We start from the raw sequence: 19,183 nt of genomic DNA, 5'->3' as shown, positions 1-19,183 counted from the left end.
CGGTGATAACCCGACGGGATCGGCAGCATCCTTGCATTTCTTTTTAGCTGCTCATGTTTCTTCCAACCTCACTCCGTCAATTAGACAAGTTTCTATGCCTATCATCAATTCTTTGCGAGAAACCACTGTGAGTTTGTGTGTTTGATCGTTGAACGCCTGTGATGATTTTGAGAGCTTGGTTGAAGCCCACCCTCTAAACTCCCAAAAAGTCACCCATGAATCCCTCCAATCAGCCAATCCTATAACCTGCGCAGTCAAACGTGATCAACCATCTTACACGCAAGCAAAGGCACGCAGGTAGAAGCTGGCAAAAAACAATCTCATTCTGAATCCTCCTCCGGCAAGATGCCTCAGCAAAGAGCCAATCTGTCAATGGCAAATAGGCGACAAAGAAATCATGATCGTGGAGCGGCCGTATCCCAATTTCAATCTCAACCCACGCCAATCGCTTCCTCCCTATTAGGTTAAGAATCAAAATCGACAAAAAATATAGACCGAGAAAAGGCCGTAGGGACAGAAGGCAAAGTCCACCTGTCTGACTCATGTGTACAAATAGGAAACTTGCACCCGTCTGGAGACAGTCCGAGCCTCTTGTCTAGCAGCCAATCTCGCCGAGCCTCGGCGCACCACCCTTCCAGTCGAAGCGCTCGTAGTACCTGAAGACCAGATCGTAACCATCGAGGTCGTGCACAATGCGGTCGATCCGCTTGTAGCCCTCAATGTGGTCCATCCTCGCGCTGCGCTTCGCAGCCGAAGCCACCGTGTCATCGTTGACCGGCTTGGCTTCGAACAGCGTGACGCTAAAGCGACCGGGCTTGAAGATGCCGACGACATGCTCGACAATATCTGCAGTCTCGCGACCACTCTGGCGCGCTGGCACGTTCGTCTCAAACGATGCGTACGAGCAGTGGGGCTCCGGCGTCACATGAACGGTAAAGTAGTGAGTCGAGTTGGTACCGTTGGGACCGTCAGGGGCGGGAATGACGCCATTGGCAGAGAAGCCGCAAGGGGTGAAGAGGTAAGCATCAATGCGAGCATCAGGGTACTTCGACGTAGGATAAATGTCGGAGAGTCCGCAGTGGTCGGAGACGACGGTTCCAAGGCTGTGCCCCTCGGTGGTAAGCTCCTCGGGGAACGTCAGGTCATCGTCAGACTCGTCCGAAGGAAAGCCGCTGTGGTCAGAGGAGGTTTGCTCGAAGACGTCAAAGTTGTCGTGATGGTTCGAGCTGCCGTTGAGGAGGGTACTGCCAGCGAGGCTGTTATCCGCAGACCCCTCCTCCTCAATAACACCAAGGCTCTTGATCGCACACTTGCGCGCCTCACGGGCTTTTTGAAAGTACCGACCCTCCGCGACCGCACTCGCGTCCTCGAGATAGAATTGACGTGCATTCTGTTCATCGAGATCGGTCATGAGTACTTCCAAAGTCTCGTCCTGCGCTTCGTCTGAGCCAGACCCAACCATCATCCCCTGCGGCACAGAGAGAAACTTGGTCTCAGTTTCAATCTGAGCAGGTTCTCCTTCAGGAGTCGCAGGCGGAGTCAGGCGGGTTCCAGGACCAGTGATGTAAAGGTACCAGTGTTCGCCGTTCATCTTGCCTATCATATAGGCACTACCACCCAGGAACATCTTGTCCAAGAACCTGACTTCATCACGCCAGCTGCGGTGGGGCCCACGCTGCTGCTCTGGGTGCAAAAAGTTTTTGCGGCTGTAGAAAACACGGTGCGGCGTGGCCGCAGCGGGCACTCCATTGGGAAGATCAGCCGGGATGCCTGGAAATCCCGCATAAGTGATTGCGATTTCGAGCATGCGGGGAAGCCCGTAGAGCAGGGTCGTGGTGCCACAGGTCTTGAGCACGACCTTGTGGGGCCAGACAAACATGCTCGACTCTGACAGCAGGTAGGCGTCCACATCCTGGGACTCGACAATCGAAAGGACCTTGCAGTTGACCAGATCCAGCATGGACGTCCAGACATCGGCCGGGACCGCTTTCAAGCCGAGCGGTTGGGCAGAAGCCGGAAGCGGGTTAGCCGAAGGGCTGAACCAAACTTCGAGCAGCTTCTCAGGACCTGAGTTGCGTTTTTGTTAGCCAACTCTAGAACTGAAGAGCGAATGCACCAGGCGAGCTCTCACCTTCAAAGGCATTGGAAGAGTCGAGGTCGACAGCAACTTCGCGATTGATGGTCAGGTGCGGCGTTCCGCAGTACGACGACGGAGACGCGGTGTAGTGCTTGGGGATTTCGTTGACCATTTCGGGACTTGTTGACAGAGCTGCAGTCGAGCAAAATGGCCGGCTAGAATTGATTCAGGTGATGTGGCTATGAGGCAGTGAAGCACAGTCTGCCACCCAGGCGAAGTGCGGATTCGCCTGAAAGGAGAAGGCCCACGAGGAGGTGGTGGACGGAACAGAAGTTGGCGGCTGCCAACACCAGTGGATGTAGACTTGAGAACGACCTTTGGAGGACGTTATGGAGGGCGGGCGGAGAGGGGAATGAAAGAGGCCTTGCGCCGCGGAATGGCGACAGAATATGGTGATCCTCGACCTGGCAGATACCGATACCCTGGGCAAGTATCGGGTCCAGCAGACGAGGCAATCTGCTTAGGGTGGGTACAAAAAGTTGGCGGGGGAGAGGAGCGTGGAAGTGGAGGGTGTTATCTGGGCCTGGGAGAAGCATCAGCATTTGAGGGTCTGGGGAGACGCGTGTCGGAAGTTTGTACGTACTTCGCAGGCTTGGACAAGAAACGCAGTAGGTCCTCTTGACGCATGGACTTTGACAGGCGTTGGTGGTGCGGCAGGGTCTGCGTGGCTGGTTACAGCCTGGCAGCGAGAAGGGCGCAGGAGACGAGTGTTTCTGCCAGCGTGACCGTTTCGAGGGACGCGACGGACAGAGCGAGGGAGGCTTCCCGCGTCAGTCAAAATTTGACTTCGTCGGACGCGGTGGGCGGCGTAGGTGTGGAGAGGACGTTGGCCTGGGCGAGTGCAACGTCAGCGCCGGGCTTGGGAGCACAGCACAGAGAGTGAAGAGGGGGCAGCGGAGCGGACGGGAAGGGGAGCCGTACCTCTTTTTTTGCGATGGGTGGGAAGAGGCAGAGTTTTGAGGGATTTCGGTAGAGCTCAGAGCAGAGGGCGCGGGCTTTCCAGTCGACAGTCGTGTGCCAGTGCAGGTGAGGATTTTCGGCGCGGTGGAGTGGGCTTTTGGCCCGAAACGATGCGCCAGGAACCGGCACGAATGTCAGAGGCCCGTTAGCTAAGCAGCGCCGTGCTCTTGATTTGCTAGTGCTGATACACCCTGCACCTCTGCCAATTAAGATTCGTCGACCGGTTTCGTACCGATACCGATCTGACGTCAGGCCCGTCGACCCTAGTCACCGCCTTGACGGTGCCTGGTGCGATGCAGCGCTTCACGCCCGATCTAATGGAACCCAAACTCTGCCCACTGGCAGTAACACCACCCACCCACCCCATACACCCCACCCCCTTGTCCCACCTTGTCCGCAGCATCCCATTCTCACTTTTCCCATTCCTCCCCTCTTCCCGCTGCCCGTGCTTGACTATCCCTACGCTTTGTGTTTCCCCAGCATTCTTCATCCACAACAGGAACCCTGTCTCGATAGGAGCCTGGAAATGCCGCCTCGACGACAATGCTGAACCAAACAATCCGTTGTTCCTGTCGGCCGGCTTCATCTCCGTCCTCCGTTGCAAATACCTCTTCAATTCTACCGCTCTACTGACATGAAGCACACCCGGAAATCACGGCATCGGCAAGTCGGCCTCTCGCTCGAGACTGCCACACGGCGTCGAAACAGGCTGCTCGTACACCCAACCCACGGCCAAACGTAGAAGAGCAAGGAGGAGTCGTGGCCCAATCGAAGACTGCGGCAAGTCGTCCTTTGGCAAGGCACTGCCCCTGGTCCAAACACTGCATCTGTCTGAGCATCAAACATTTCGTCGGTCGCGTCCTGCAAGCCGATCGAACGCTTCCCTTCTCGTTACAGTTTTCCGTCTACGACTGGGCCAAGCCGACTCGCGGCTCTGCCACCAAAAGCTTGGTATCGACCTGCCGTGAGCCACCGAGCAGGCAGGGTCTGTCGAAACATTCGCCCTCTGCTGCTCCCAAGATTCAAGGGAAACGAAAGGCAGTCCGAGTCTCAACAGCCGGCCGTCATGCAAAGCGGATTCGCGGCGCCAGTGAACTCAACTACCACTTTCTGACTATCGCCATGTATGTGTGAACGTCGACTAATGCTGCGGCAGTTGGACAATGCGACTCAACACAATGGTGCTTGCAAATCAATCCCTTTCTGAGATGACATGTAGATGCGCCGGGAGTGAGGATCCAAGCCTCACAAACCGTTGCCGCGCACCTGCTTTGTGCGTGCCAGACCTGTTTCACCACTCGCCGTGTCCTCAAGGTCCAGTCAAATGCGGATTCGATACAGAGATGAAGCTGAACCTCAGCTTCTGACTCCACCTTTTGGGCAAGTGCAGCCGTGAGCCAGAGCTTTTGCCTTCGTAAGTCGAGCTGTTCGCCTCGACTGTACGGACGGCAATTGACACTTCAATGCAGCGGAGTGTTGGTCGTATGATATTCTTTGATTCTTTCCCTAGGTATCAAGCGCCAGGTTCGCAACCATGCAATGCTGCCGCCGCCAGCACTTAGCAGACACGTAAGTACGTACAGTCCAAACAAAACCACCGCCAGATGCACGCAACCAGCAGCCGCGCAGCATCCCAACCTCATGCTCGAAAGAGTGCCGTGTCCAACAGCTCAATCTAAGTGCATGCAAAAACGCCAGCCATGATCTCGGCAACAAATGTACAACTCCAGAACAGGACCTTGTGCAAGCCAAAGCTTTACGGGCCTGTCTTCGATGCTTCCTCCGCGCAGCGCCTAGACGTCGCGGATTGGACCCGCTGCTCCTCCAGGGCTCCGCTGCCCATTGGGACTGCCAGCGCCTCGGAGATTCAGACTGCCAATCCGCTGACGTAGATTGTCACCAACGGCGTCGACTGCTCCGCGCGGGGCCAGGAGCGATGGCGTTGGCGGCGCTGCTTCTTGCACTCTGAATAGCTTGATGCTTGTTCCATTCCAGACACCAGCCATGCCTCTTGAAACATTCATCTCACTGCTGAATATGAAGCTCCAGAGTAGCGATTCATACCATCCAAGTGATAGTGGCGACCATTCGAACAGGTGCACGCGGATGGGAGATGGCTCGATTCCACGGACCTCGGTGTTGCGGATCGTCTCGAGCGCCGAGGCCGTGTCGATGGGCGAGTCCAGGGGTATCACAGGAGAGAGTTGTGAAATGAGCGTCAGGATGGTGTGCAGCGGAAGATGCGGGAGCCAGCTTTCCAGCTACCAGACGTCAGCCGAATTCCTCGAACATAAGTATCATATCTTACCCATTCTGTCGACGGAGAGAATTGTCCATTTGCGAGCATTGTAGCTGTGGCCAAGCTGCTCAAGCTTCCCGTACTATTTTGTCTCGAAAAAGTTGGTGTTCCGACGGGCATCTTTCCCCTGGCCTTTTCGGACATGCCTCGCAGCTGAAGTGGCACCGTATCATCTGCCGACGAGCTCACCGACGCCGTTCTTGAGTTGCTGCTGGATTGGACGGGAGACTGAACAACATGAGGAGTTCGTTCGTCGCCAGAATCCTCGTCGTCTCCAATGCTGAAAGCGCTGTTCTCTTCGGGGACATTACTCAAGGTGGGGGTGCGACTCGAGAGGGGACTCCTCAGGCTGTCAATCGAGTTCTGACGCGAGTTGACTCTTGTAGATCCCGCCTCACTGGATCTGGCATCTTTACGTTGCTGGTTGTTCCGTTCTATCTCGTCATATGCGCTTTCTAATGTGAAATCTGTCAGGGCTTGGAATCTTTTCCGAGAACGCAGAATGGCGTATATGAGGTTGGTGTTTGCTGGTTCTCGTCAGTATTGATATAATCATCAGCTCTTTCTTGTCTTACAAGAGTATTGGTGCTCGATGATGGAGTTCAGTGCTTCGAGCAGAGATTGAAGAAGGTTGTGATTGGTCTCATTGGCAAGGAGAAAGCTAGGTGACGACATGGAGGCGAAGAGCTGGAGCAGTTTGGATGACGGCGCTCTTCCGAGGTTCTCGACGTAAGCTGCAATGTTGTTGATGATTGCAAGGAGCGCGGGATAAACAGCGTCAAGCTTGCCCTTGCCGGTGGTGAAAAGCGTATAAATTGACGTGATGAGGTAGTCCGCGTAGGTGCCGTGGAAGTTGGGGATGCGGATGCTTGGTGGGAGCGTTTCCTGTCCTTCAAACTTCTTATTGAGGTTCTTTCCAAAATTTTGCTCCGTGCTCAGAGTCTGCAAGATGAAGATGCACATTCTTGTCAGTCCCTGTCGTGACGGATCATTGCTTTGGTCAATGGCGTAGAACAGGATCAGGACAACGAAATCATGTGCCCGATCTGTTTCAATGATAAATGACCGAAAGCGTTTGTTGCATTGCAGAGTCTCCCAGAACAGAATCAGCATCTCAGGAGCCCAGTTCAATGATTTCTGGCTTCCGGGTAGATATGACGTAGTTGCTTGCAAGGGCTGATTCAGGATCCTCGTCATGCCATCGTGGAGAAATTGAAAGTCCTGTGGTCGATGCAACCTGCCAAGGAAATGCCTAAAGAAATTCTTTGGTGGCGACCCATTGCCTGGCTCGGGTATTGGATACAAGACGAGAACTAGGAGAAGTTGAAGACAGTAGGTCACGAGGATCTGCTTTGGGTCTTTGTAAATGACGTGGTCGTAAGGCACTCGCCAACTCGCGGGGTTGTACTTGAGGGTCTGTTGCGCAGCATTAGTACTTGAGGGCGGAGCTCGTGGGTCGCATTGAGGGACTGACTGTGTTGAGGAGCGAACACAACAAGGAAAGTACAATCTGCTTCTCGGGGCACGTTGTAATGTACGTTATGGCTTTGACGCCTTTGACAGGGAGGATGTCTATTCCTTGTCAGATGGGTGCTGGGATGTGACTTGGAGCAGGACGTACTTGGCGACATGTACATGGATTTACTTGCAAAGGTGAGTAGCAGTCGTAGGATTTCTGTGCGATTGCTTTCGTATTCTTTGCTCGAGCCGACTGGCGTATTGCATCCCACACCACTCTGCCATATAGCATACGTGACCTTTCCCTTGCCGGGCTGAGCCTTGGGGAGGGTGAAGTCGGCAAAGAAAAGCAGGTCGACGAGGGTGTCTATGAGCTCTTCGGCAAGTGGTTTTGCCTCTTCAAAGTCGGAGGCTGGGTCGCGTTGCGCATCGTCGGGATTGCTTTCGTCAAACAAGACTTCGGATCGATTGAGCTGGCCTCTTCTGCTGCGCTTCCTGCGCGCGCCCCAAAAGAACCTGTCTTCCCAAGCGTCGAGGTGGTCGGCTTCGTAGATAAAAGGCAGAACCCGCGTCAGGATGCGCACGCAATTCAGCGCGTCGCGTTCGGGAGCGAGCTCGGGGTCGGGGAAGGAAGGGTGGTTGCGCAGGACGCAGAGCCGCGAGGTGACGGCAAGGATGAGAGTCTCGAGATTTGCGACAGCGTTGTCGCGAGTGCGGCGGATGTCGGAGGGCGAGAAGAGACTGAAGACATCTTCTGCAGATTCTGGAAGCTCCCAAAACTAGACGGAGGTCGAGAGTTAGCACTGCATGCAAGCACAAAGCACGAGGCGACGGCATACGCTGGTCCAGTACGCATCATCGGCGGGGATGTCCTGCTGCTCCGACAGGCGGATGATGCCTTGCTTGAAGACGAGTTTGGAGTCGGAGGCGCCCATGGTAGGCAGATGGTTGAGGCTAAGTGGGCATCCGGTCGTGGGATGTCGTGTTCATGCCCATGGGTGTGGGTGTGAGTGTGGGTGTGGGTGTGGGTGTGGGTGTGGGTGTGGGTGTGAAGTGAAGATGCAGTGGAACCAAGGCGGGCAGGGCAGGGCAGACTCACAGCGTCACTGTCACTGGGTGGGTGCCGTGCGGTACATGTAGGAAGGTAACCACGGTACTGCCAGCAGGGCAAACCCCAACCAACCTACAGCAACGCTCCCCGGCGCCGACCCTCCGGCACGTCTGCATCTTTAGCGTGAGCCCTACTTCACGCCCTTGGCTCTATATTAACTTTCATTTCCCTCTCACTTCGGCCGCCAGATGCACGCATCCACACCCACCCACGCTTTCACTGCGCCTGTTCCAAAACCCCTCGACTGCCTGGTTCTCTCGCCGTCTCTCGCCGTCTCTCGCCGTCTCTCGCCGTCTCTCGCCGTCTCTCGCCGCCCGACCGCCGACATTCGTCCTCTTCCACACTGAGTCATCGTCAACCGCACCGAGTGCAACCTGCATCGTCCGCTCTTTAACAAGGCTTCAAGCTTTGCAGCATGGCTACCAAACGCAAGGCTTCGATTCCCAAGGGTCGTCCGGCAAAGAGGGTGGCGTCTGGCATGAACACGCCCGTTAGCATAGGGAGCAGCGACGACGACTACATGGAGGCTGGACTGGCTGCATCTGAGGAGGGTAGCGACGTGGAGGAAGTCAATGATCTGGTCCAGCGCTTCAACATCAAGAAGAGGACGGGCGCACAGAAGAGGGACACAGTCTCAAACATTTTCCAAGGCAAGGACTACTCGGACCTGGACCTCAAGATGGAGCACGCCGATCGCCCTTTGTGGGTGACTCCCGAGGGCAAGATCATCCTCGAGAGCTTTTCTCCCTTCTTCAAGGGTGCCGAGAAGTTCCTGATCAACATCGCTGAGCCCCAGTCTCGCGTGTCCCTTATGCACGAATACTCCCTCACCAGCAACAGCTTGTTCGCTGCTGTTTCCGTGGGCCTTTCGACCAATGAAATCATCGGTCAACTGGAGAAACTGTCAAAGACACCGCTGGCGCCAGAGGTCAAAGACTTCATCATCGAGTCAACAAAATCCTTTGGCAAAGTCAGGCTCGTACTCAAGCAAACCAAGTACTTCATAGAGAGCTCGGATCCAGAAGTTCTTAGAACACTACTTCAAGATCCGGTCATTGGACCATGCAGAATAGATACAACTGAAGGCTTAATGAAGAGCACGGCAGCCAAAAAGGGAGATCTTGTCATCCCCGGTACAAACATGGCTGCCGGAGCAAAGCAAGCTGTTGCTTCTCAACCCGCGCCCGATGATGCGGACCAGATGATGACCGTTTTGAGAGAGGAGGATGACGAGGAAGAAGAGGACTCCGTCCACTCCTTTCAGATTGATGGACCCCAAGTCCAAACTGTCTCCAAACGTTGCCGTGCCATTGGACTCCCCCTGACCGAGGAGTACGACTTTCGTAATGACTACGCCAACGCCAATTTGGACATCGATATCAAACCCAACGTCGAAATCCGACCGTATCAAGAACAAGCCCTGACCAAAATGTTCGGCAACGGCCGTGCAAGGAGTGGCATCATCGTGCTGCCATGCGGAGCCGGCAAGACCCTGGTCGGCATCACCGCTGCCTGTACGGTTCGCAAAGGCTGCATCGTCCTGTGCACAAGCACCATGTCTGTCCTCCAGTGGAGGGACGAATTCATCAAATGGTCCAACATCAATCCAAGCGACATTGCCGTCTTCACTGCGGACCAAAAGGAGTACTTCTCTGGAAATGCAGGAGTGCTCATCTCCACCTACAACATGATCGCCATGAGCCGTGCGCGTTCCTACGACGCCCAGAAAGTCATGGACTTCATCACATCAAGAGAGTGGGGTCTGATGGTTCTGGACGAGGTTCACGTTGTGCCCGCCGAAATGTTCAGCCGCGTCACCCACGCTGTTCCTTCACACGCAAAGCTCGGCCTGACTGCTACTTTACTCCGGGAAGACGACAAGATTGCGGATTTGAACTTCTTAATTGGACCCAAACTCTACGAAGCAAACTGGCAAGAGTTGTCTGAGAATGGCTACATTGCCAGGGTCATTTGCTCCGAAGTCTGGTGCCAGATGACGACGGAATTCTATGCCGAATACCTCAAGACCAAGAACACGAACAAGCGCTCCCTGCTTTACACCATGAACCCTCGGAAGTTCCAGGCGGCGCAGTTCCTGATCGATTACCACGAAAGAAGAGGAGACAAGACGATTGTCTTTTCTGACAATGTCTACGCTTTGAAGGCATACGCCACCAAACTCGGCAAGGCCTTCATCTACGGCGGCACGTCGAACCAGGAGAGACAAACCGTCCTGCAGAATTTCATGTACAACGAGGAGGTCAAAACGATTTTCCTATCCAAGATTGGCGACACCTCACTCGACCTACCGGAAGCAACTTGCCTGATTCAAATCTCTTCGCACTATGGATCTCGACGTCAAGAAGCCCAGCGGCTGGGCCGCATCCTGCGAGCCAAACGGCGTAACGACGAGGGTTTCAACGCTTTCTTCTACTCGCTCGTCTCCAAGGACACAACCGAAATGTTCTATTCGTCCAAGCGCCAGGCCTTCTTGGTCGACCAGGGCTATTCGTTCCGAGTCATCACTCGTCTTCAGGGAATTGAGACTCTTCCCAACTTGGTGTACAATTCTCCGCAAGAGCGGCGAGAACTTCTCACCGCAGTCATGCTCCAGAACGACGTCGAAGGCCAAGTTGAAACAAACGAGGGAGACCTCTTTGACCGACGCGGAAAGGGCGCGAACAGGAAGGGCGTCCGTCGTACCGCAGGCACATTGAGCGAGCTTAGTGGTGGCCAGGACATGGCATACGTTGAGTACAACAGGGAGAAGAACAAGGAGCTTCGGGCATCTGGAAACCAGCACTTGAAGAAGCTGAAGCGGTCTTTGGCGAAGAGAAAGACCAACGTAATCTGAGACTGAGAATGATGGTGGACGGAGCATTCAAAAAGTTGACATATCATAGCGATGGCGCAATGGGTCGTTTTTGGTTGAATCTCTGAAGTTATGAGTCAAATTGGAATTGAATTTTGGGCAGACGAATATTTTATATCAGTGGTGGTCTGCAGATGGCACCTGAAGATGGTTTCGCCATTCCTCTTGTCTTTTTACACTCTGTTTCACGATACATGACTTGTAGAGCTGGAGTTTTCCTTTACCAAAAGAGATGATGAGTCGATTAGTTTCCCCAATTTTTGGCATTTTGTAGACTTTCACATCAAATTCACTTTGGACTTTTTGTTTGGCATTCACTTGTTTTTCTGTGCGTGAATCTACTACATAATCCACCTCTCGTCTTAATCTTCCCTTCACACAACTGCATCGACGACAGTGGCCTGAATCAACACCCTTAGACGCCGTCCCATCTTGCGTCGACTCGCAACCTTTTACCATCACGACCCTGCACCAACAACACAATCGTCCGAATAGACTTCGGTCATCGTCTCGACGCATCTGATTTGAACAAACACATCTGGGCGCCGTCTTCAATTTCTGCGCCTCTAATGAGCCAGTCATTCGCCATGCCTCCTATTTCGAACGATCCTGTCGCCAACAACAACACTTATCTCATGCGCGCTGTGGTTGCTCGGGCTTTGGCCCTGCCTCCCACGACGGCCGTCTCTGCTTTCGACACCGCTGCCGATCCATCCCCTCTAGCGGAAGAAAACAACAAGGCCCCAGAGGGAGCTCCCAAATCCGCCGCCGTCTCCAGTAAGTGAGCTCTCACATCCGCCTACCCGCAATTCGCGCGTTGCCCCAACCTTTCAGATGCTGACCTTGCTGTTTCAGACGACACTCTCGCGCTCAACAGGAAGCGCCGCGCATCGGCTCTCGAGAGTCGTGCCACCAACGTGCCGCAACACTCTTCTCGCACCCGCACCTCAATTGCGAACGAGAAAAAGCTCGAAGACTACAACGAAGACGAGCGCAATGGCAGCGGCAGCGACGTCGCAGGCCCGCCGACCCAGACGAACGAGCTCGAAGACTACCACGATGAAAACCTCAGCACCGCCAGCGACGCCAGCCTGCCGCCCACCCCAAAGAAGCACTGCACCGGTCTCCAAGACAAGGTCCTGGTCATCGACGGCGAGACGTTCCTGCTCCCGGAGGGCCGAGGCGACGTGATGACGCTCGAGCCGGACGAAGACATTTTCGAACGCTTCGGCCACATGGTGCATCCCAAGATCATCGTCATTGATGGCCAGAGGTTCTTGCTGCCGCGCGGTGGAGGAGAGATTGTGGCGCTGGGACAGGACAAGCATGAGCAGAGCAGCAAGGTGAACAAGATGGAGCAGCGTGAACTTGGTTATATTGGGTTTGAAGGGGAGGATTGCAAGGATGGGCAGGAGACTGATCCGGAGTTGGACAGTTGGTTCAACAACTACTACTGCTATCTGGAGGGCCGCGCTGAAGGATCTCTACTGCAGGAGGATGACGAGGAAGAGCAGGAGGAGTGGGAAGGCACTGGAGAGGACGACTTGAACCAGGAAGAGTCTGGAAACAGTCGTTCCGCAGATATTGAAGAAGGAGACCAGACGACGCAGAGCGACACCACCGAATCGTCCATGGAGAAGCACTTGTGCATGCACTGCGGCCAGCACCACTTGCTGGATGACGAGGAAGACGCGACGGAGCAGAGCGACAGTGACCATACCGAGCCGGACTACCCGCACCACTGGTTCGATTACGAGTCCGATGAGCAGGAGGTGTACGACGATGAAGACGAGCAGGCGGCGCTCGCCTATCTCGACGCAGACCTCACTTCAGACATCGACAGCGACGATGCCCCGCCTTCTGACTCTGGCTACGACAGCAAGATTTCAGACACGGACGACTCTGACTCTTCTGATTCCTCCGACTCCGACTCTAGCTCTGACGGCTCAATCGACTACGACGACTACGGCGGCAACGACACCACGGGGCAGGCTCATGACACCACGGTGCAAGCTCCAGCAGTCGCTGTCGATGGTCCCATCTGCTACGGACCTACGGACTTGCCCGAGGGCCATGTGCGCGGCGACATGATGTTTGTACTGAACGGCGAGCTCTGGGGCATCGACTTCACCAACTAGAGTGGCGATGCTGAGTACTGATGAGGACGACGTTGTCGAAGCGCGAGTGGCAGGGTGTTGGATCGAGTGTGCTTGGGGCAGTATTGGTTGGGTACTCGACGCTTGATTGCAAGGGGTAAATGATGGTATGGTACACGGAGAGTCTGGGAGGCTGGGTGGAGGGCGGCGGACTGTGGAAAGAGAATTTTGAGGAGGCGCCATGCGCATGTCCGCAACGCAGCAGCGTCATGTTTGTACGATGACGGAGGATGGACTCGGTTTTCGGGACTCGGTTTTCGGGACTCTGTACTCCGGGTACAAGCTGGTACAGTCGGGTCCGAGATTTCCCATGGCTAGAGGATGCAGTAGCTGGGGGTTCATAGGCTCCGTGGTTCTCTTGCGGACAGGTCGTTGTCAGCTGCTACTAGAATACAGAAAATTTGTGCTCTCCTTCATTTCATCTTCTTCCAACCATCGGACAAAGACAGCGAGGTAGCATGCTCTTTCTCTGCGCAGGTGATTTCCGTTCAGCTGAGTAGACGTCACCACGACGTGTTCCTACCAGCTGACACGGGCATACCGAGACAACCCTAATGAAGTGTGTGCCTGTCGACCATACCCCCCGAGAACCAAAGACGACAAGGTTCCACGACTTGTGCGTCCGTACAACATCTTCAGGCAGCAAGGTCGGACACGGCTGAAGTCTCCGCATCCTCCGCCCAGCCTGGTATTTTCGGTAAGCCAGACGGACGCTGCGTAGATCTACATGCCTGTGACCGTTAGAACTGCACACATGGCAGCGGGCTTATAACTGATACGTGGCGCAGCAAGCCACGCGTAAAGGCTGCAGGGTCTCAACGGAATTTCGTGGGGTGGCTGGATATAAGGAATGCAAAGGCTGGTTGCTACACTGAACGTGAAATGCGGCACCGCACCGGCGCAACAAGAAATCCAAACGCCTCAATATCGATTGGATTCCAGCTGTCTGTAGGATTCGCCAAGATGCTTATCCTCCATCCTTTTCATGTGTCAACGCCAGACCGATTTTTCTGATCCCAAGGGCTGTCTTCCTCGGACTGCATTCGAGACGGGGCGATGCGAAGGATCGCCGAAAGACCTCCAAGGCCTTGTGACCCGACCAATCTGCTCGATGTGACAAGGAGCCTGCGAGGCATTCTTGGTGTGCCTTGGTCTGAATGTTTGAGTTGAGTCCTGGAAGATCCAAGCCGGCCAAAACAGGGGTCGCTCAGGTTTCATCGGCATGGTAAGAGCATCGATGTGGTCAACTTGGTGATAATTCATCAAGGGAAACTCAATGTTGATATCTTTGATGTAAGAGATGTCAGGGCCAGTTCGCAGAGGACAGGAGGATATTGACTGACCATCTGGCTACAAAGCCCATTTCCTCCTCAATACCATCCCTTTTACCGCGACGCGGTGAGCTGTGAAGCTTCTTGAAAGAACGCGGTCGTCTTGTGGTAACTCATACATCAATCTAAGTCAGGAGGTCGGCGACGTTCATCGGCATCTCGTCAATCTGAGTCGAGTAGTAGACTTGGACATGTCAGCAGAAACCACAAACTAAGGGACCAAGGCACTTACGCTCAATGTCACGAAGAATGCGAACATCCTCGCTCGTGACAAAGTTGATTGCGACACCTTTCCTTCCAAAGCGGCCACTGCGGCCAATCCTGTGGATGTAGTTCTCACGGTTGCTTGGCAGGTCGTAGTTGATGACGAGCGAGACTTGTTGAACATCAATTCCGCGAGCCCAAACATCCGTAGAGATGAGCACGCGAGAGTTGCCTTGCCGGAAGTCTTGCATGATGCTATCGCGCTCCTTTTGAGGCATCTCTCCATGCATCGAAGAGACGGTGAAGTTTGCTTCACGCATCTTGTCTGTGAGCCAATCCACCTTTCTGCGCGTGTTGCAGAAGATGACCGCTTGCGTAATCGTCAGGGTGTCGTAAAGGTCGCAAAGCGTGTCAAATTTCCACTCCTCCTTCTCAACAGCAATGAAGTATTGTTTCAAGCCTTCCAGGGTCAACTCGTCACGCTTGACCAAAATCCTGACTGGGTCCGTCATGAACTTGGTAGTCATGTCCAGCACATCGTACGGAAGAGTGGCGGACACGACAACAACTTGCGTGGCCGGGGGCAAGTAGCGGTAGACATCGTAAATCTGCTCGCGGAATCCCCGGTTCAGGAGCTCGTCAGCTTCGTCCAATACCAGCATCTTGATGTGGCGGGTGCGCAGATTCCGACGCCGAATCATGTCCGCAACGCGACCAGGAGTTCCTGAGACGACGTGCTGGCCATAGTCCAACTTGCGAATATCTTCTCCAACGTTTGTGCCACCAATGCACGCGTGACACTGGACGTTCATGTAGTCTCCCAAGGCCATTATGACGGACTGAATTTGGGTTGCAAGTTCGCGAGTCGGTGACAGTACAAGAGCTACAAGCAATCATTAGTCAAGCTCATTCGTTGCAGACTATTATCGCTTACCTTGCGTTTCCCTCACGACAGTATCAATGACCTGAAGAATACTGATGGAGAAAGTCGCCGTCTTTCCTGTTCCGGACTGGGCCTGGGCAATGGTGTCGCGACCCTTGCATATCTGGACAATCGCGCGCGACTGGACAGCAGAGGGAGATTCGTAGCCGTAGGCGTAGATTCCGCGCAGAAGATTCTCCTTCAATTGCATAGCCTCAAAGGTTGGGGCAACCGTCACCTCTTTGGAGGTGGAGAACTCCATCTTCTCATCCGCGCGTCTATCGATTCCTTCCGCCATGGTTGCTGTTGAAGAGGAACAGTATGTTTCGAAGAGGGATGCTGTTGGAGAGGTGCGCGTTGAAGGTGGTGCTGTTTGCGCTTGAGGAAGCGCGGGCCAGCGGTGGTGTTGAAATTCCGGGGAACAGTCGGTTGAAATCCGGCAAGTGCTACCTTAGCTCACGCCGCCTGCCACAGCGGCGCGCATCAACGAGATCTCGTCACAACAATCTTCCTCGCAGTCTCAACGTACCGACACGCCTCTCCTTGCACCAATCGAGCCTATCACCGCCTGTACAGATTCAGGTCTCTGCCTTTACAGGATCCTGGTTTTAACATATTTTCCGCTGCGTTGACACAACGCGCCACTCGTTATGATCCTCGAAGAGCAGAGGCTCCTCCATGAGGACATTGAGCGCTTGGAGCAGGCCATCGCGGAGCGCACGCTGGAGGAACCAAAGAATGTGAGCAGCCCAGACTTTTTCGTCAACTTGAAGTAACCTTGAACGCTAAGGGACGATGCGCTAGATTCGAGAACGCCTCAACCGCGACCATCAGATTGCCAACTTCCTGAATCGCATTCAGCACCAGTCAGCAAGGCTTTTACAGATTTACGCGGACGACGATGGCCAGCGCCTCAAGGAAATCCAGACCATCTCGACAGGCGACCCGTTTGAAGAATTCTACAAGGAGTACTCGTCGATCAAGGACTTTCACAAGCGCTATCCGAACGAACCCGCCGAGAACTTGGAGCGCGCATACAAGCGACGCGCACATGGCGAACCGGAGCCGATGAGGGTGGATGCCACGAAAATGTTCACTGGCGAAGAGGGATTCGGACGCTTCTTCGACCTGAACCTACTGCACGAAACATATCTCAACTTGCCTGGCGTCAAGAACACGCGCCGGATCCCATATCTTCAGTATCTTGAAATGTTCGACCAGTTCACGCCGCCTCAGTGTCCGCTCAAGAGACCTGACAAGCTGACAGATGCCTACTTCCAATACCTGACCAACCTGGCTGCGTATCTTGAAGATTTTATGAGGAAGATCAAGCCCTTGGAGGATCTCGACAGGCTCTTTACAGAGTTTGACAAGGAATTCGAGAAGGCATGGGAAGCCGGTAGTCTTCCGGGCTGGGAGAAGCTAGAGGCAAAGACGGGCGCAGCTGGACCTACCGAGGGCACCGGCTCGGGCTTTTGGTGCGCCGACTGCGAGAAAGAGTTTGGCAACGAAAATGTCTATCAGCATCACTTTTCGAGTAAAAAGCACAAAAAGGCGGCCGCAGAAAAAGCCATCGGAGGCGCGAATGGAGCTTCGAACGGCACGTCGACGGCAAAGGTGACGGACCAGTCACTCAAGGAGAAGGCGGTCGCTGCGCGGGAATTCCGCATCAAGAAGCTTGCCGGAGCGATGCAGACGGAGCGCAGTGATACGCGCGTCAATGTGGAGCGCAGAATGGGAATGACGGAGCGGGAGCGTCAACAAGAGCTGGAGGCACTGTTCAACGACGAAGAAGAGGTGGTCCAAGAGGCAGAAAACGAAGAAGGGGCCGAAGATAAGATTTACAACCCGCTCAAGCTGCCCATGGGATGGGACGGCAAGCCTATACCGTTCTGGCTGTACAAGCTACACGGACTGGGCAACGAGTTTCCGTGTGAGATTTGCGGCAACTTTGTCTACATGGGGCGGCGGGCCTTTGACAAGCACTTCACCGAGGGCCGGCATCTCTACGGTCTTAGGTGTCTGGGCATCACCAAGGATATGTCGCTGTTCAGGGAGATTACGGGCATCGACGAGGCGCTCAAGCTGCACCAGAAGCTTGAGACGGAGAAGAAGAAGCAGAAGCAGGCCATGGAAAACGTGGTGCAGATGGAGGACGCGCAGGGCAACGTGATGCCCGAAAAGGTCTACTACGACTTGCAAAAGCAGGGTCTGCTCTGAGGTGCCCCTTGGACAAACGGACACCATTCCGATTCCAAAAGGCAGCTTGTAGCTGGGGAGACTGTGTCGAATTTTTTTATTTTTGCGCACGCGGATTTCATCGACGAAGCTGGATAAATCCATTGTCAATACGCGTCCGGGTCTTGATGGGATGATGGCGTTTAGCGGATCACAGGCGGCCTGAGGGGGGTTAGAAAAGGTGGTTGAGTTTAAAAAAATGAGACAGTCTGCGGCGAAGGGACAGAGGGTGCCATGGTGTCGCAGAGGAGGGAATACAAGGCCGACAGCGGCTGGAGGATAGTAAGAGGTGAAGATGTGGTGCAATCCCTTTGCGGCAGGTGGAGGTTTTGAGGGCAGGGCAGGTTGCAAGGATTGCCTGGAGTGTTTCAGAGGTGCCATGAAGCTTTTTCCCACTGGAGGTTTCCGAATTCCGGATGTTTGTCGGAACGGGTATGTCCCCAGTGATCGGCATGAGGCCGAGAGGTGACCTTCTGGGAGGCCGTGTGTGGAGAAGGGTGTGAGGTCAGACGCCGTGTAGCGCAGGCGCAAGCCGTGGCGGCGGCTGTCCCGAAGGCTCCTGTCTCATGGCGGTGAACCAATGATTATGGACGAAACGTGAATTTTACAAGCAAGCAGAGCGCAAGTCGTCATTCCCGTGGGTTGAGGATTCCTGGCGAGCGCGGCCCCTGACTTGGGACATTGATTCGTCGGCAATCTTGGCGGCAGGCAATGGAAGCGAGAGAGCGGCCGCACGGCCAGGGGTTCTCATCTTCCTCTCGTTCTTGTCCAACGCCATGTAACAACAACGGCGAGGTACCAAGATTTGGCGGAGACAGCAAGACGTGAAACGGGCCCGCGGCGAGGTACGGTGCATCGCATTTACATGCGTCTGCGGCTGCGTCCGCATGCATACAGACAGACAGCGACAAATATTTTTTGCCTGGACCACCGGCCGAGATGAAGGTTCTTGGTGACGATCTCGTCAGGACCTGAGAGTCGTCCGTGTGCCGTGGTCGGACGCTCGGCCGGGAAGAGGCTGAGCATCAAGCCATCAACAACCTGCCAACAACAACACCACCACCACCACCACCACACGTCGTTGCTGCTGCTGGGCCGACCAGGGCTTGGGGCTGGCGGCCAAGATGCCGAGCGGTGGTGCAAGCCGATTGGGAGAATGCTCAGCGTTTCACACCGGCCATCATCACGCAGATACAAACGCCAAAGCGCTGGGTCAGGAATGGCCAACTTCGTGTATCAGGGAGATTTCCAGTGGAGATCCGTCCCGTCTCGGGTCAACGTGTAGCCCCAGTCGTGTTTTTTCCTTGACCCCATTCCGAATCATCATATCCCTATCCCAAACCTCCTCCCCTTGCTTCACGCTCCTTTTGCCTGCTTGCTCGCTCACTCGCCGTGTCTCTTGTCGCTCCCCGCCCCCTCCAACCTTCGCTTTTCTTCCTCCGTTGCATTCTCTCGCCGACGACACGGCGCCTTTGGATCTTTTCCCGTCTAGCTT

The 19,183-nt window shown here is 54.7% G+C and overlaps 6 protein-coding genes across 6 annotated transcripts; 3 read left to right on the top strand and 3 right to left on the bottom strand.

Annotated features, from left to right (window-relative positions):
- Positions 1-132: 132 nt before the first annotated feature.
- IWZ02DRAFT_38665 (S-adenosylmethionine decarboxylase) lies at positions 133-2,475 on the bottom strand. Its single transcript, XM_066765483.1, has 2 exons — positions 2,132-2,475; positions 133-2,067 (listed from the first exon to the last, which is right to left on the bottom strand). Exons 1-2 carry the CDS (start codon positions 2,247-2,249, stop codon positions 596-598), a joined length of 1,590 nt encoding a protein of 529 aa, XP_066620817.1. The 5' UTR covers positions 2,250-2,475; the 3' UTR covers positions 133-595.
- Positions 2,476-4,574: 2,099 nt separating this feature from the next.
- Positions 4,575-7,907, bottom strand: IWZ02DRAFT_457249 (high-temperature-induced dauer-formation protein-domain-containing protein). Its single transcript, XM_066767931.1, has 6 exons — positions 7,694-7,907; positions 7,018-7,633; positions 6,871-6,968; positions 5,972-6,812; positions 5,406-5,923; positions 4,575-5,358 (listed from the first exon to the last, which is right to left on the bottom strand). The coding sequence occupies exons 1-6, from the start codon at positions 7,787-7,789 to the stop codon at positions 4,891-4,893; spliced, it is 2,637 nt and encodes an 878-aa protein (XP_066620816.1). The 5' UTR covers positions 7,790-7,907; the 3' UTR covers positions 4,575-4,890.
- Positions 7,908-8,040: 133 nt separating this feature from the next.
- Positions 8,041-11,199, top strand: IWZ02DRAFT_38647 (TFIIH basal transcription factor complex, subunit SSL2/RAD25). The gene is made up of 2 exons (XM_066765473.1): positions 8,041-8,088; positions 8,154-11,199. The coding sequence occupies exon 2, from the start codon at positions 8,381-8,383 to the stop codon at positions 10,817-10,819; it is 2,439 nt and encodes an 812-aa protein (XP_066620815.1). The 5' UTR covers positions 8,041-8,088; positions 8,154-8,380; the 3' UTR covers positions 10,820-11,199.
- A 225-nt stretch (positions 11,200-11,424) lies between these two features.
- Positions 11,425-12,975, top strand: IWZ02DRAFT_435011 (uncharacterized protein; the record flags this gene model as incomplete). Its single annotated transcript, XM_066766413.1, has 2 exons — positions 11,425-11,614; positions 11,672-12,975. 2 exons carry the CDS (start codon positions 11,425-11,427, stop codon positions 12,973-12,975), a joined length of 1,494 nt encoding a protein of 497 aa, XP_066620814.1.
- A 1,474-nt stretch (positions 12,976-14,449) lies between these two features.
- IWZ02DRAFT_381850 (putative eukaryotic translation initiation factor eIF-4A subunit) lies at positions 14,450-15,748 on the bottom strand (the record flags this gene model as incomplete). Its single annotated transcript, XM_066765188.1, has 3 exons — positions 14,450-14,508; positions 14,557-15,411; positions 15,463-15,748. 3 exons carry the CDS (start codon positions 15,746-15,748, stop codon positions 14,450-14,452), a joined length of 1,200 nt encoding a protein of 399 aa, XP_066620813.1.
- Positions 15,749-16,100: 352 nt separating this feature from the next.
- IWZ02DRAFT_470842 (splicing factor 3a subunit 3) lies at positions 16,101-17,670 on the top strand (the record flags this gene model as incomplete). The annotated part of the gene is made up of 2 exons (XM_066768828.1): positions 16,101-16,190; positions 16,255-17,670. The coding sequence occupies 2 exons, from the start codon at positions 16,101-16,103 to the stop codon at positions 17,668-17,670; spliced, it is 1,506 nt and encodes a 501-aa protein (XP_066620812.1).
- Between the last annotated feature and the right edge of the window lie 1,513 nt (positions 17,671-19,183).

This window comes from Phyllosticta citriasiana (genome assembly GCF_038021145.1).
Source record: "Phyllosticta citriasiana strain CBS 120426 chromosome Unknown IWZ02scaffold_10, whole genome shotgun sequence".
Lineage (NCBI taxonomy): Eukaryota > Fungi > Ascomycota > Dothideomycetes > Botryosphaeriales > Phyllostictaceae > Phyllosticta > Phyllosticta citriasiana.
This window is presented reverse-complemented; position numbering and strand designations above follow the sequence as displayed.

Bases quoted from the DNA above. Each gene is read 5' to 3' on its own strand.
- IWZ02DRAFT_38665 (XM_066765483.1), bottom strand. From the start codon at position 2,249: ATGGTCAACGAAATCCCCAAGCACTACACCGCGTCTCCGTCGTCGTAC. The intron at 2,068-2,131 runs GTGAGAGCTCGC...AACGCAACTCAG, and splicing joins CTCTTCCAATGCCTTTGAAG to GTCCTGAGAAGCTGCTCGAA.
- IWZ02DRAFT_457249 (XM_066767931.1), bottom strand. From the start codon at position 7,789: ATGGGCGCCTCCGACTCCAAACTCGTCTTCAAGCAAGGCATCATCCGC. The intron at 6,813-6,870 runs GTCAGTCCCTCA...GCTGCGCAACAG, and splicing joins TGTGTTCGCTCCTCAACACA to ACCCTCAAGTACAACCCCGC. The intron at 5,924-5,971 runs GTAAGACAAGAA...GACGAGAACCAG, and splicing joins CATCGAGCACCAATACTCTT to CAAACACCAACCTCATATAC.
- IWZ02DRAFT_38647 (XM_066765473.1), top strand. From the start codon at position 8,381: ATGGCTACCAAACGCAAGGCTTCGATTCCCAAGGGTCGTCCGGCAAAG.